Source organism: Scyliorhinus canicula, chromosome 9 (genome assembly GCF_902713615.1).
Source record: "Scyliorhinus canicula chromosome 9, sScyCan1.1, whole genome shotgun sequence".
Classification (NCBI taxonomy): Eukaryota; Metazoa; Chordata; class Chondrichthyes; order Carcharhiniformes; family Scyliorhinidae; genus Scyliorhinus; species Scyliorhinus canicula.
This window is the reverse complement of record NC_052154.1, coordinates 119,935,547-119,951,002: the sequence shown is the minus strand read 5'-3', so window position 1 is coordinate 119,951,002 and position 15,456 is coordinate 119,935,547. Positions and strand designations below refer to the sequence as shown.

At 47.6% G+C, this 15,456-nt stretch overlaps 1 protein-coding gene across 1 annotated transcript in view; it reads left to right on the top strand.

Moving 5' to 3' along the window:
* LOC119971636 (potassium voltage-gated channel subfamily KQT member 1) overlaps positions 1 to 15,456 on the top strand; it is an 865,896-nt gene that overhangs the window by 179,092 nt on the left and 671,348 nt on the right. Inside the window, exon 3 of the mRNA XM_038807461.1 lies at positions 10,848 to 10,938. Coding sequence (XP_038663389.1) covers positions 10,848 to 10,938 — 91 coding nt within the window. The remainder of the gene's footprint in view (positions 1 to 10,847; positions 10,939 to 15,456) is intronic.

Genomic DNA, 15,456 nt, shown 5'->3' with positions numbered 1-15,456 from the left:
TGCCCAGGTGGCACTGCCAACTGATGGGGAACTGCCTGGGTTCCAGATTGGCACTGCCAAGGTGTCAGGCTGGCATTGTTTTGTGCCGTGGCGATTGGGCTGGGGTGCCCTGCATGGGAGCTGTGTGTCCGCTGCGGACTGTGTCCAGCGCTGCCACACTCAGCCGGGATCTGTGCTGCAGGCCGGGGGTCGTCTGCCGGGGCTGGCAAAACTGATGCGGGGTGGCCAGGGTGTGGGCTGTGGGATTGTGGTTTGCGGGTTAGGTTACTCTCATGGTGCGTTTGGGGAGGGGGGGGGGGGGGGCTGTCAGAGATCACTTCGGGAGCTTCAGAGAAAATATTAAAGTTTAAATATGGCGCCCAATCTCTCACTACAATGAGTGCACAAAACGGGGTACGTGTGGCCTCGGCCGCACATTCCCTGCTGAGGCCCCCTATCTAATCAGGGTGCCATTTTATAGCATTGTGTTTCTCAGTGCTGCGAGTGAAGGGAAACACGCAGCTAAATGTGTTCACTGTGAGACTTTGTTCCCATTTCGTTAAATCCCCCCTATGTTTTACAACCAAGAAACAATTAATTGTGTCTCTGATTATATTGTGTGGAATGCAATTTTAATTTAGTTATCCAAATGACCCATAAACTTAACTTTTTTGTGGGAGGGAAAGACAAAGTATTGCCATGTAGAACAGCCCAATACTGCAATGGATTTATAATCTGCGATCCAATTGCTATTGAAAGGTTTATAAAGCAGCCTGTGTAAAACAATATTTAAAGCTTCCTTACTGTATGGTGCTTTGTCAGAAGAATAATTTTTAATGTTTTGTTGACAACAAAATAGATTTCAGTAGAAAGAACAAGTGTGAAATGATATCAATATAAGTATTAATCAGTCTTTTGCACCAAACTCAGGTAAAAATCTAAACCATGTCATTTAGTTGCCTTTTGAAGATATCTTTACTGCAGCTCCCAGCAATGGGCGAAGTTTCACAACACATTTCCTCCAGATCATCAGGACGTGCCGATCCTCAAAATATATTCCTCCATCCCATCCTTATTCATTCTGAGGGACCATGAGGGAAGTCGCATTTTCACCAGTGTGTCATTTTTATGTTGTAAAATGGTCGAACAATTCCAATAGCAATTCCATTTGCATTGGATTACTGATTGAGCTTCTCCAGTTCCACCAGGAACTTATGAAAAGGAAGATGTCCACAACTGCTTCATAGAACACAACCAGATTTGAGTTCCTCTCCAAGTCACTCACAATCCAGACTTGGAAATTTATTGTCGTCCCTTCTCTGTCACTGAGTCACAATCCTGCAACTCCCTTTCCGAGCAGCATTGTGGTGTACCTACATTATGAACTTCAGTGGCTCAAGAAGGCGGCTTACCAGCAGGTTCTTAAGGTCAATTTGAAATGTACAACAAAAGCTGACCCCACCAGTGGTGCCCACATCCTGTATAAGAGTTTTTACAATGAAAAAATTAGAGATTTAAAAAAAGAACAGACAGGTGTCAGGTTAAAAGTCAGCAGAAGTGACTGAAAGCTTGGTCGAAGAGGTGGATTTAAATAAAGATATGAAAAGATGGAGCGAGAAATAGAGAGCTTGAGAGGTTCAGGAAGAGAAGGGTGGCATTGTGGCACAGTGGTTAGTACTGCTGTATCACAGCACCAGAGACCCGGGTTCAATTCCGGCCTTGGGTTACTTTCTGTGTGGAGTTTGCACTTTCTCCCCATGTCTGTGTGGGTTTTTTCCGGGCGCACCAGTTTCCTCTCACAGTCTAAAGACATGCAGGTTAGCTGGATTGGCCATGCTAAATTACCCCTTACTGTCCAAAGCGTTAGATGGGGTTATTGGGTTACAGGGAGAGGGTGAAGGCATGGGCTTAAATAGGGTGTTCTTTCCAAGAACCGATGCAGACTCGATGGGCCTCCTTCTGCACTGTTGGGATTATATGATTCTAAGTCAAAGAAGCAGGTTGACTCAACTGCTGGTTCTGTCACCAATTACAGAGCAAAAAGAAGAGGTCCATTTAAAACCTAAATTTTCTCACCCAGAAATGAGGATGAAACCACACTGAACTTGACTGTTGATACCAAAGACACACGGGCTTCAAGATATCACACATTTGTTGTCAACTAGTTTTGGTTGGTTAATTGGAGACTTGTGCTCTCTTTGTTTTGCAGTACTGCCCTATTTGTGACTATGAATGATATCTGATCAATCGTAATCCCAGATCTTTTTTCCATACTGTCCACGCCTCTTTCAATGAACTGCAACATTATCGCATAAAATGTGAGCCACAAAATAGAGTTTAATTGTCTTACTGAAGAAAGATAATTCAGAGAGATTTTATCGCCCATACTTGGTGTTCTATTGGGTTTCATTCTATTTAGTATGACCTAGTTAGCTGTTTACTTTGAAAAATTACAATGACTCTGAGAGGTCTATCTATACCTCTGTGGTCTTTACTTCCTTATAATTTGATAGCAGTTATTCTAGCCCATTTCCTGGTCCAGGGGAATGTCTCAAGTGACTTTTGAGTGCTTTAAAGAATTCACCAGGAATACCTCAGGATGCCATCTTGAAAAATAATTTAATCCGTGTATTGATCGTAAAACGCAAAGTTGTCATTTTCTGATGTAACCCCAAACAGATGTTGGTAAAGTTGATACCTATCTTGACGTGTAATCTTGTAATCTTCAGGCAAATCTAGATATCTGACTATCCACCATAATGGACAATTGGATAGAAATGTGGAATTAATTGTTCATTGGCGTTGTCCCTAATTGTTCTTCCAGAACATTTATAGTTTTGAATGTCCTTTGGACAGGCACCTGTAGATTCTGGGAAATAAAGATGCATTGTATGAATATCGGCTAATCTTCAGCTTTACTGGAAATCACCAGTCCTCAATTCCATCTGTCTGCCGATGGCAATAAGCAAAGATTCCAAGCACAGTACAAACAATGGTGACAAGGTCTAGGACACCAAGCTGATCTGAAAGAATGTATGCAAGGCTGATTCATTGCCTTGGGGAGACTGTAAAAATGAATAATGTTTGGATCTATTTGCAGAAACCTAGGACATTGCCAAATGTTTTCAGAAAATACTTTCTTTCAACCTTATCATGAAGCTTTTCCACAACCAGTTGGTCATGAGATTTGATGAATAAGTTACTTCATGAGGTAAATTAAGTGCATACCTGCAGAAAATTGGCTCTTAAAGAAAACAACATGGTCCTGTGGACAAGGTCCTTCTCAAGAGTAAAGGGTGGAAGAGCGCAGTTATAATGCTGCAATGCTCAGTGGCAATACTCTATAAAGTGGTAGCTGTCATATTATTCAAACCTATTCCTTTCCAGAGGGTAAAAGAGGACTTGCCTGAGGACTGTCTAAAGCAACTGTCCATCACATATTTCGAGCAGCTTATGTTCAAACAATGCGTAGAGGGTAGACATCAGTGAATTTGTTGTTTCCAGGGTATTCCTTATCTAACCATGGAATTTTGCACCAAGGAGGCCTTTCAATCCATCGCGCATGTGTCATCCCTCTAAAAGAGCTGCTCACTTTGTCCTGTTCCCTGTGCCATTAAATATTTTCTGCTTCAAATATGTATTCCTTTCTCCTTTAAATGCTGTTCATGATTCTGTTGCTGAACCCTTCAGATCTCTGCTCGAACTTTTACTGTTTAGTGGAACTGCTTAATCTTCCTCCCAAAATATATTACTTTGTATTTTGTTGCATTGAATTTCACAGGCAATCTATTTACCCTATCTACTAACTTGTTTATGTAATCCCGAAGTTGCTTATAGCCCTATCGCTCATATTTAGCTCTGCTTTTTGTACCTGTGAGATTTGGGATGATCTCATCAATTAAATCCAATAAGGCATTAAAGAGAAACTTTGTTACCCAGTGAGTGGTGAGGAAGTGGAAGTGAGGATTGCATCAACTAGTTGAGCCAAATGGCATGTTTGGGAAAGTTAGGGTTAGGACAAGAGAGAGAAAGTAATAGAAGTTATGCAGGTAAGTTTAGATGAAGCATATTAGGTGGATTGCCCATGATAAATGCGGAGGAAGATGGGGATAGGTGGGGAGTAGACCTTGGTAGAGTACTCTTTTGGAGGGTCGGTGCAGACTCAATGGGCCGAATGGCCTCCTTCTGCACTGTAGGGATTCTATGGAAACAAATGATCTTTTAGAGATGATGTTGAAGAGAGGCCACACTTGTCTTCTCAGATGCACATAAAATAAATCCCATGGCCACTATTTGAAAAAGATTAAGTGAGTGCCTTGGTGCCTTGGCCAACATTTTATAAAAAGAAAATAAAGATTTTCATTTATGTCGCACTTTTCACACTGTTAGGATGCTCAAAAGTGCCTCACAGCCAATGAACCACTTTTGAAAAGTAGTCACTGTTATAATATAGGGAACACAGCAGACAATGTGCACAAACTTTGGTAAGATAGATGCTTAGATAATCAGTTTTAGTGATGTTGGTTGAGGGATAAATAATGGCAAAGATATTGGAGTAGTTCTCCTCTTCATGATAATGCCATCGGATCTTTTATGTTGACCTGAGAGGGTAGATGGGGCCTCTGTTTACGGTCACTTCAAAAAGTTGGCACCTCCCAGAGTGCAACCCTCCCTCATCACTGCACTGGGAGTGTCAGCCTTGATTTTTGTGTTCAAGTCCTGATTCAAGAACCCTGACTCAAGCAAGAGTGCTACCAATATAGGCATGGCTGACACCTAAATATCAATCACTGTATGTCTCAACCGATGCCACTAAAAGAGTTTTGTCGATCATTCTTAATGCTGTTTGTGCGACGTTGCCACCATGTCTTCCCACAGATGTACAAATGAAAGAGAAAGACAGTGGTGCATCTGGAAAGATGGGAGCCATGAACTCTCATGGGGATTCTGCTGATGCACCATGTGACTCTGACAGGAAGGATGCATTTTTTGCCAGTCGTGCCATTTTTGGGGGTCAGGGAGCCAAATAGAGCACGATACAAAGCGGCTGACAGGAGAGGCTGTTTACATTTTGCATTGTGTCTGTGAACAGCACAGAAGGAGACCAGTTTTAGTTTTGGTAATATTTGAGCAATCTTACATGCAATGCATCTTTTAGTGAAGGCATGGTAATAAAACTACAAAAGGAACTGCAACATATGGAGGCTCCATCTTTTACTGTCTACTTTTCCCGTCCTCACCATACACCTGCTTTGTGTTGTTATCCCTGGACAGCAAAGCAAAACATGGAGGTAAATGACCGAACATCAACAATTGTATACTAGACCCATCATTATACGCTCTTCCTCCACCCATTGTGAAAAGTGGCCCGAGTTTGACACAATGTTCTACGATATTGGTCCTTATTTTCCAGGACCCAGAAACTGGCATTCCTTGCCACCCTTCTATTTCCTTTCTTTCATGATTTACAACCTACTTTTTACTTCATCTTGTCTATCACTGGGCGGGATTGTCCAGTCCGCCAGCCACGTGTTTCTCGGCGGCATGCCATTCACTGGCTGTGGGATTCTCTCTTCCCGCCGCTTGACCACGGGATTTCCCATTGAAGCCACCCCAAGCTGTTGCGAAACCCACAGGCGGGAGTGCACTGCCAGCGGATAAGAGAATCCCAATGGCCGGAGAACTCCGGCTACTGTTTCCAACATTGACTGTGTCAGACATGTTTTTCAACAGAATAGTCCAAGAACGAGATTGTGGCCTAGTGATAACATCACTGAAGTAGTAATCCATCAGGCCCAGCCTAAAGCTTTGGTGACAGGGGTTCAAATCTCTCCATGGCAGCTGGTGGAATTTAAATTCAGTTAATTTAAAAAAGAACCTCTGGAATTGTAAAGCTAATCTCTGTAATGGTGACTATGACAGCTATCATCAAGTGTTGTAAAAAAACCCATCTGGTTCACTAATATCCTTTAAGGAAGGAAATCTGCTATTTTTACCCAGTTTGGCCTACATGTGACTCCAGGCCCACAGCAATCTTAATTTCCCTCTGAAGTAGATCCTCTCTGGTGCAGGCCGATCTTGCTGTCGGTGAGTGCTCGCTTCTTGGGCAACCCTGTGATCTCCAGGGACAGTACTTCATAGGGGGTGAGGACTTGGATCTCTGGCACATCTCACGCCCATCTTCGCACCTTTCCGCTTATTATGGGCTATCTTCTCCTTTGGGGACAAAGAGAGTATTGTGAGCCGCACGTTTGATGGGTCGGGGGTCTATAACAGATGGCATGTGTGGGCACCTAACCATGAGGGTTTGTCTGGTGAGTGCCATGGGGTTCTGAGAAACAAGCTTAAAGACCAGGGACTGGATTCTCCAAAAACTGGTGCGATGGCCGGGACCCAGCGCCAAAAACGGCGCAGATCACTCCGGCATCCGGCCCCCCCAAACGTCATAAAGTCTCCGGGCCCGAATGGGCTAGCAGCGGCGTGATGCCATTCGAGACAGCGTCACCCGCCGTGGACGCGCGGCGTCACAGCACAAAAGACGTGGCTCCCTCCCCCCCCCCCACCCCAGAAGACCCGCTAAGATGGACGCCAGCCACGCAGCCCCAAGGTTCCAGGAGCGTGACATCGAGGCGCTCCTGGATGCAGTACAGGAGAGGATGGAGGCCCTGTACCCCGGACATGGCCGCAGGGTCGCCTCACGCCTCAGCCGGCGCCTGTGGAGGGAGGTGGCAGAGGCTGTCAGCGCTGTGGCTGTGACACCAAGGACAGGCACCCAGTGCCACAAGAAGGTGAACGACCTCGTCAGGGCAGCCACGGTGAGCACCCCACCCCGCCCCGATGTGTGGCACACCCCAGGTGCAACCAACTCTAACGCTAACCCAACCCTAACCCTAATGCGCTGCGCACCTCTGCCAATATACACGCAACCGCTGGCGTGCATTCATATACAGTACCTGTCTAACACTGTTGCCCTTTACCCCTGCCACCCACCCGCCCGCCCCCACAGGAGAAGCGCGCACACAACAACAGGGTGCGTGAGAGGACTGGAGGGGGCCCAGCTTATGAGAGACCACTCACCGTTCATGAGGAAAGGGCTCTGGAACTGGCAGGCGAACCTGAGGACCGGGAGGTTGCCGATGCAGAGGTCGGGAGGTTATTCAGCTCATTGGAGGTTATTGGTCTTCTTCCGACATTGGATGGTGGTCCTCCTGGTCATGCTGTCCCCACTCACTGGAGCTACCACTGTCTCCCAGGTGGCATTGCTGACCCTGCTGCTGGTTTTCCAACCCCCTTGGGGGAGCAGGGTGACCCGGCTCTCATCCACTTCACAAAGGGAAGAGCAGGTCTTTGCGTTGCCATCCTCGTTTCCTCACTGGGAGTGAGTGGTGAGGGATGGTTTAAAAGCAGCTCGCCCTTGTTAGCAGTGAGCAGCTGAGGCGCAGGTTGGGCGAATCAGATGGCGAAGGAGCCAGGCATGGTGAGATTCACATGGGGGTTCATTTTTGCTCTAAGTGCGGTTGATTACAGACCGCGATCTCACCAATGCAGTCGATGCAAATCATGCCGCCAGACTCACGCAAAATTACACGTTGAAATTTGTCCGCTGAATCGCTACCGAGATCTTTTCATATTAGTTTTATTTCCATATTTAGATATATATTCATCCAGACATATATATATCTCGCTGGAAATGGGATACTTAATCACTGCTAGATACGCGGCTAAAGAGAACTCATGGGTAAGGCCGTGCTGGGAAGAGGAGAGAAGTAGAAGGACATCTTTATTCAATACTGTTTAATGTTTTTTTTAAATTGTGTAAAAGAATGTTATGGGAATCTGAAGGATTTTGAGAAAGGATAAGCTCTATTTAATTATATTTCACGGAGTGAGCTTCATTGCACCTATTTTTATTGCACTACACTCAGTACTTTGACTTCTTCAGTCTTAATATCTCTGCATTAGAAGATATGATGCAACTTTATTTGATTTCTTCATTAGCAGGTTGAGAGACGGGGTGCAGCTGTATTTTATTTCCGCCTTAATAGGTTGAGCAGCAAGGTGAAGCTCTATATTTTACCCCCTTTCCAAAGGTTTGGGGGATGTGATGGGAGCCAATCAACAATATTGTGCTTTGGGGAAGGCGCCGGGGCTGGATGGGTTTCCGGTCAAATTTTACAAAATGTTTGCAGACCTGTTGGGCCCCCTGTTGGTTAGGACCTGTAACGAGGCAAGGGACGGGGGGGGCTTTGCCCCCCGACTATGTCACGGGCGCTGATTTCCTTGATCCTTAAACGGGACAAGTACCCCCTGCAGTGTGGATCATATCGGCCGATCTCGTCGTTAAATGTGGATGCCAAGCTATTGGCGAAGATCTTGGCCACAAGGATAGAGGACAGTGTGCCGGGGGTCATTCATGAGGACCAGACGGGGTTTGTGAAGGGAAGGCAGCTGAACACCAATATAAGTAGGTTTCTGAATGTTATAATGATGCCGGCGGTAGAAGGGGAGGCGGAGATAGTGGTAGCATTGGACGCGGAGAAGGCCTTTGATAGGGTTGAGTGGGGGTACTTGTGGGAGGTGCTGGTAAGGTTTGGGTTCAGGGAGGGGTTTATTAGTTGGGTGAGGCTGCTATATGAGGCCCCGATGATGAGCGTAGCTATGAATAGGAGGCAATCGGTGTACTTTCAGTTGTACCGGGGGACGAAGCAGGGGTGTCCCCTGTCCCCGTTGCTCTTTGCGTTGGCAATTGAGCCCCTGGCCATGGCGTTGATGGAGTCGAGGAATTGGAGGGGTCTGGTGCAGGGTTGGGAGGAGCACCAAGTGTCATTATACGCAGATGACTTGTTGCTTTATGTGGGGGGAATGCCGGAGGTGATGCAGATCCTTAGGGAATTTGGGGGCTTTTCTGGGTACAAGCTCAACCTGGGTAAGAGTGAGCTGTTCGTCGTGCACCCGGGGGATCAAGAGGAGGGGATTGGTAGGCTCCTGCTGAAAAGGGCGGGGAGGAGCTTTCGGTACCTGGGAGTCCAGGTGGCTTGCAGCTGGGGGGGCCCTTCACAAGCTTAACCTCACTAGGCTGGTGGAGCAAATGGAGGAGGAGTTCAAAAGATGGGACATGTTGCCGCTGTCGCTGGCGGGCAGGGTGCAGTCCGTCAAGATGACGGTGCTCCCAAGGTTTTTGTTCCTGTTCCTGTGCCTCCCCATCCTTATCCCGAAGGCCTTTTTTAGGAGGGTCAACAGGAGTATTACGGGATTTGTATGGGCGCATGGGACTCCGAGGGTGAGAAGGGTGTTTTTGGAGCGGGGCAGGGATAGGGGGGGGGGGGGGGGCTGGCATTGCCCAACCTCTGTGGGTACTATTGGGCTGCCATCGCAGCAATGGTGCATAAGTGGGTAATGGACGGGGCAGGGGCAGCATGGAAGAGGATGGAGATGGCGTCCTGCGTGGACATGAGCCTGGAGGCGCTGGTAACGGTGCCGTTGCTGCTCCCTCCAATGAGGTATACCACGAGCCCGGTGGTGGCGGCTACCCTCAAAATTTGGTGGCAATGGAGACGGCATAGTGGGGAGGTGGGGGGCTCAATGGAGTCCCCGATACGGGGGAACCACTGATTTGTTCCAGGGAGCATCGATGGCGGGTTTCTGGGATGGCACAGGGTAGGTATTAGGAGGTTGAGGGACCTGTTTGTGGATGGGAGGTTTGCGAGCCTGGGTGAGTTAGAGGGGAAGTTTGGTCTCCCCCCGGGGAACATGTTTAGGTACATGCAGGTTAGGGCATTTGCCAGGCGGCAGGTGGAGGGGTTCCCTCTGCTGCCCCCACGTGGGGTACGGGACAGGGTGCTCTCGGAGGTGTGGGTTGGAGGGGGGAGGATTTTGGATGTGTACTACATCATGCAGAAGGTGGATGAGGCCTCGGTGGAGGAGCTGAAGGGTAAATGGGAGGAGGAGCTGGGTGAAGAGATTGAGGAGGGGACGTGGGAGCATGCCCTGGAAAGAGTGAATTCCTCCTCTTCCTGTGCAAGGCTCAGCCTCATACAGTTCAAGGTGCTGCATAAGGTCCACATGACTGGGACGAGGATGAGCAGGTTTTTCGGGGATGAAGACAGGTGTGCTAGGTGCTCGGGGAGACCAGCGAACCATGCCCATATGTTCTGGGCATGCCCAGTGCTGGGGGAGTTTTGGAAGGGGGTAGCAAGGACGGTGTCGAGGGTGGTGGGATCCAGGGTCAAGCCAGGATGGGGACTCGCAATTTTTGGGGTTGCAGTGGAGCCGGGAGTGCAGGAGGCGAAAGAGGCCGGTGTTCTGGCCTTTGCGTACCTAGTAGCCCGGCGGAGGATCTTGCTTCAATGGAAGGATGCGAGGCCCCCAAGCGTGGAGGCCTGGATCAATGATATGGCGGGGTTCATCAAATTGGAGAAGGTGAAATTTTCCCTGAGGGGATCAGTACAGGGGTTCTTTAGGTGGTGGCAGCCTTTCCTGGACTTCCTGGCAGAACGATAGGAAAATAGGCCGGCAGCAGCAGCAACCCAGGGGTGGGGGGGGTGGGGAGGGAGGGAGGGAGAGGAGGGGAGGGAGAGGAGGGAAGGGGGGGGGTTTGTTTCGGGGAAGGGAGAAATGTGTATCTGTGTTTATTGAATATGCCAGGTGTTTATCTATTTCTTCTTGTTGTAGTTACTGGGGGGGGGGGGGGGGGGGGGGGGTTGGTTTTGGGGGTTAGTGTTTTTCTCTTTTTGTTGTTGTTAATATTGTTTTCTTGTTATTTTCTGTTTTTGATATGTTTTTGAAAATCTCAATAAAAATTATTTAAAAAAAAACAGTATTGTGCTTTTATTTTTCTATGCATCTAATTCCTTTCTTTTGCCTTCCAGATTTCTTATCGTTTTGGTTTGCCTCATCTTCAGTGTCATGTCGACAATTGAGCAGTACCATTACTTTGCCAATAGAGCTCTTGTTTGGATGGTATGTAAACACTGATTTGGTAACATTGTTGTCTCTCTATGCGTAGGCTCTGGAACCTTCCAGAATGTTTACTAGGTTGTGTCACTGTCTGTGAGTACTGTCATTCACTGTTCTTTATCGCAATAGAGGTGTACCCAAAACAACTGTTGCCTCTCGGGCTCTGTTGCCGTAATGATTCAGTTGATGAGATGTGTGAAAATGTTGGGATGTGAATGACAATTTTGAGCCATCCAAATATTGGAATCAAACTTACTGTTTCTCCAGTGCCGGTTGAATCTGCTGCGCAACTTTCTGTCGTGCAGCACAGAATGTCTTGGGAAGTACAACCGAATCAGAGTGATTGATTTTAAGGGTGTGATTAAATGGAAATATTTCCAAGTGTGGGAGGTGAGCGGGAACTGCCATGAGCTACCTGGCGCTCTTTTTTAAAATTCATTTGCCAGATGTGGGCATCGCTGGCAAGGGCAGCATTTATTGCCCATCCCTAGTTGCCCTTCAGAAGGTGATGGTGAGTCGCCTTCTTGAACTGCTGCAGTCCTTGAGGTGTAGGTACACCCACTGTGCAGTTAGGGAGGGAGTTCCAGGATGTTGCCCCAGCGACACCTTTCCCCCGGCTTCACTTTTTAAAAAAGCAGTACTAATCAGTGCCCACCCGACCACTTGCTGGAGAGGTGGTTGGATCACAGGTGGTCGTTAGATCAGGGGTCTCCCGTTAATTGTATGCCGATTGGGATTAAGTGGGATCATTGGTTTCTCGCCACGCTACGGCGGGATCCTGATTTTGCCAATGGGAGGGGGCCGGTTAGATTACAAATGGATCGGCGCGCTGTGTGGTTCTCGATTTTGGCCTCTCCCGTGATTTAAAGCCTCGTGTGCTCTCGCTTAAGCATAACGCGGCCATTAAATAGCGCACTAAGTTTCTTCTTTTGGCTGGTTATCAAAGTGTTCACAGTGGCTGTGTGATCTACTTTTCTTTAGTACAAAAATATATTCTTTTTGTAAAATATTACAAACATTCCAAAATGGCAATCACAGAAGGCGCGATGGTACCTCGTTGACAGATTGGCTCATTGCTCTGAATCTGGCTGTACCCTGGGCACCCAGGATCTCACAATTTACTTTAATGTGCTGGTAACTGTACCTGAATGTAAGTGAGCATACACATGATTGTGTGTCTTTATTAAATCTGAAACTTAGCGAGGCCCTAACTAGGCACTAGGCAAAGCAATGAAATTATGGTTTGAAGTTTAGGTTCCAGCATTGTTGGTGGTGAGAATGCAGGGGAATTATTTATCTAAATGTTATTCCTTTCTCAAATGTACAAAGTAAATGTGCACAGTGAACGGGGAAAGCCCTTAATCCCTCTCCTTGCTTGCTCCAAAAACCAATTCAAATTGAACCCAATTCATGGTCCCACAAAAGGGACATACTTGATCCAAACTGACAAGAACTGGCATTACACTTGATCTCAGGCTTGATCCTACAATTTATTATCGCTTAAAGGAAATCGGAATGATAAAAACATCATAGTTTCAGCACAGACTAAGCATGTTTGGACTTCATCATCTTTTTACAAAATGCCACCCCACCCACATCAAGGTGTACAGAGGCAATTGGAGGAGGAAACAAATGCACCAATATTGAAAAGAAAGAAACAGGCTTCCCTTCATGTCCCACCCTATATGTCTGGGCAGCTATTGGAAACGTGGACAAAATTAAAGCTGAAGTCTGGAAAACTGTTTGCCTGGATTTCCTGGCTGCAGCCTTCCACTCAGGCAGCCCAAAGTTCCTCTGCTGATGTTCAGTTAAGAAACTTCCAGACAATTCACTCAACTGAAATTGTGGGGCATGGAAAGAAGAAGGGTTTGGAATGATATGGGATTTTCCCAGTCAGAGAAACGTTTCCTTTTACTGATGACGTGCCACTCTATTTTTATTTACACTGCTCTGAATAATGTAACTTGTAGCATTAACTCGTGGTTAGGTAGACAAACCTGAAAGGCTTTGCTGATCACTCCTATTTACAATGCTGTGTCAAACCTGTCCGTGTTAATCCTTTGTGCTGGGAGGATTCCAAAATGCGGAAAAATATTAAACGGCAAGTGACGTTGGAGCCTCAGGCCTCTGCTCAGTCACAGGTTTGCCACAGCAGAGGTTTCAGGTGTAAGTTTCATTACGACAGTGTTAGGTGTAGTGGCAATAGGGTGGGGTGGGGTGGGGGACTCAAAAGGCATTGATCGTCGGCCTTTGGTGAGGGTTGAGGTTACGGTTGAAGCTGCCGTGAGATCCACCTGCCAGATCCCGCCTGGGCCGCACTGTGTTCTGATGGGCAGTGCCACATTGTTTGAGAAAAGGTTTCCCAAGCCGACACCTCTCCCTCACGGCTATCTCCATGATTCAGGTTTTCCACATGGCATTTTTCTTTAATTAAATACTGATGTTTTTTCAGCAGCATCAGCATGAGATTGTCATAAGGCACTGGCTTCCTCATAGCATGAGTCACTTAATTTGAAATGATAAAATGTTCAAATGTGCCAAAATGTCCACTTTGCTGCCTTCTTTATGTGGCTTTATTTAAATTACTGGGAGCAAACTGCATTGGCCACTGCAAGTACCGAAACGCACTGAGGTGGAGCCAAGTTATAAAGAACAAAGAACAATACAGCATAGGTACAGGCCTTTCAGCCCTCCAAGCCTGCGCCGATCACATGTCCTATCTAAACCAACCGCCTCTATTCTTCGAAAGCCCGTCTGTTCATGTGTCTATCCAGATAAGTCTTAAAGGTCGTTAATGTATCTGCCTCAACTACCTTGGCAGTGCATTCCAGGCCAACACCACCCTCTGTGTAAAAAACTTCCCGCACATCTCCACTGAACCTTTCCCCTTTCACCTTGAACTTGTGCCCCTTTGTGATTGTCATTTCCACCCTGGGAAAAGGCCTCCAACTGTTCACTCTATCCATACCCCTAATCATTTTATAAACTTCTATCAGGTCGCACCTCAGCCTCGTCAATCTAGAGAAAACAATCCCAGTTTATTCAATCTCTCCTCATAGCTAATACCCTCCATACCAGGCAACATCCTGGTAAACCTTTTCTGTGCTCTCTCCAAAGCTTCCACATCCTTATGGTGCAGGAAAAGGCCGCCCTGCCCATCATCTCTCTGCTGGGCAAAAAAGAGAATAAAGAAACCTGCCGCCTTTTTAAATCCCACCGTCCAGCACTTAGTCTGGAGGTAAAGGCTGGTAAATTCTGGAGAAAGCTTCCATTTGTATAATGCAGCATTTATGCTTCAGCCAATGGAAGAGGGTGGATTGCGGGAGATTGCGTCACATGTCAGTTTGTGACGTGAGGTGGGTGGAGGAGAGGCTCTATTGTATTTTATGTGCCCTCTCCCATGCACTATTTTCATGACTATTACTAGCTGTAACCAATAAATTAACTGCTATTGGCGCCTTTTTTGGAAGCAGCAGTATCAGGGGCAGGAAGAACCTTGGACGGAATTCTCCGCTCCCGTGGAAAATCGAGAAGGCCGTCGTGAACTCGGCCGAGTTTCACGACGGCCTTGGAGGCCGCTCCTCTCACCTTATTCACCCCCACTCGGGGGCTATTCTCGGCCGCCGGGAATGACGCTGCCAGTGCGCCTAATGACGTCAGCCACGCATGCGCGGTTGCCGTCTTCCCCTCCGCCGCCCCGCAAGACGTGGCAGCTTGATCTTGTGGGGCGGCGGAGGGGAAAGAGTGCATCCCTTTGAGACGTCGGCCCGATGATCGGTGGGCACCGATCGCGGGCCAGTCCCCTCCCGCGCACGGCCCTGGTGCTCACTCCCCTCTCCGCCCCCACAAGCGTCAAACCAGCGTTTGCCGCCATGTTCACGACGGCAGCAACGAGGTGTGGTTGCCGCCGTCGTGAATCGGTCGCGAACGGCAGGCCGCTCGGCCCATCCGGGTTGGAGAATCGCTGGTCGCCGTGAAAAACGGCGAGCGCCGATTCTTCCGAGCGGGGGGTGGGAGAATCGCGGGGGGGCGCCAGAGGGGTGTGTGCGTGAGTCGCCCGGCCCTCCCGCGATTCTCCCACCCGGTGTGCGGAGTGGAGAATCGCGCCCCTTGTGCCAGGCATATCTTTTTTTAAAAATATAAGCTCCTCCTAATGTAATTCTTCAGGACTGCGTAAAGGGCATGTTTGTGCTGGCATGAAAGTTTTGTAACACTTTGTTTTTAAAACAATTTGTTAACCAAGAAATTGCCTCTAAGAGTCTGGCCACACTTCGTTTATGCAGTTGATAATACAAATAAAAATATAAGCTGTGGCTCTATCTGCTTAGTACCCAGTCTCCAACAGATGGCGATGTTGCCTATATTTTCCAGCCGCCTCCTTCTCTGAAGCAAATTGGAATCGCCCAGGCAGCGAAGCCAAATCCCTCGAATTAATTTTATAAAAGGATCACTGCTGCTCTGTAAACTATAATCCTGGTCCTCGAATTCATTTTTCCTCAGCTGGCTGAAGGCTGAATTGAC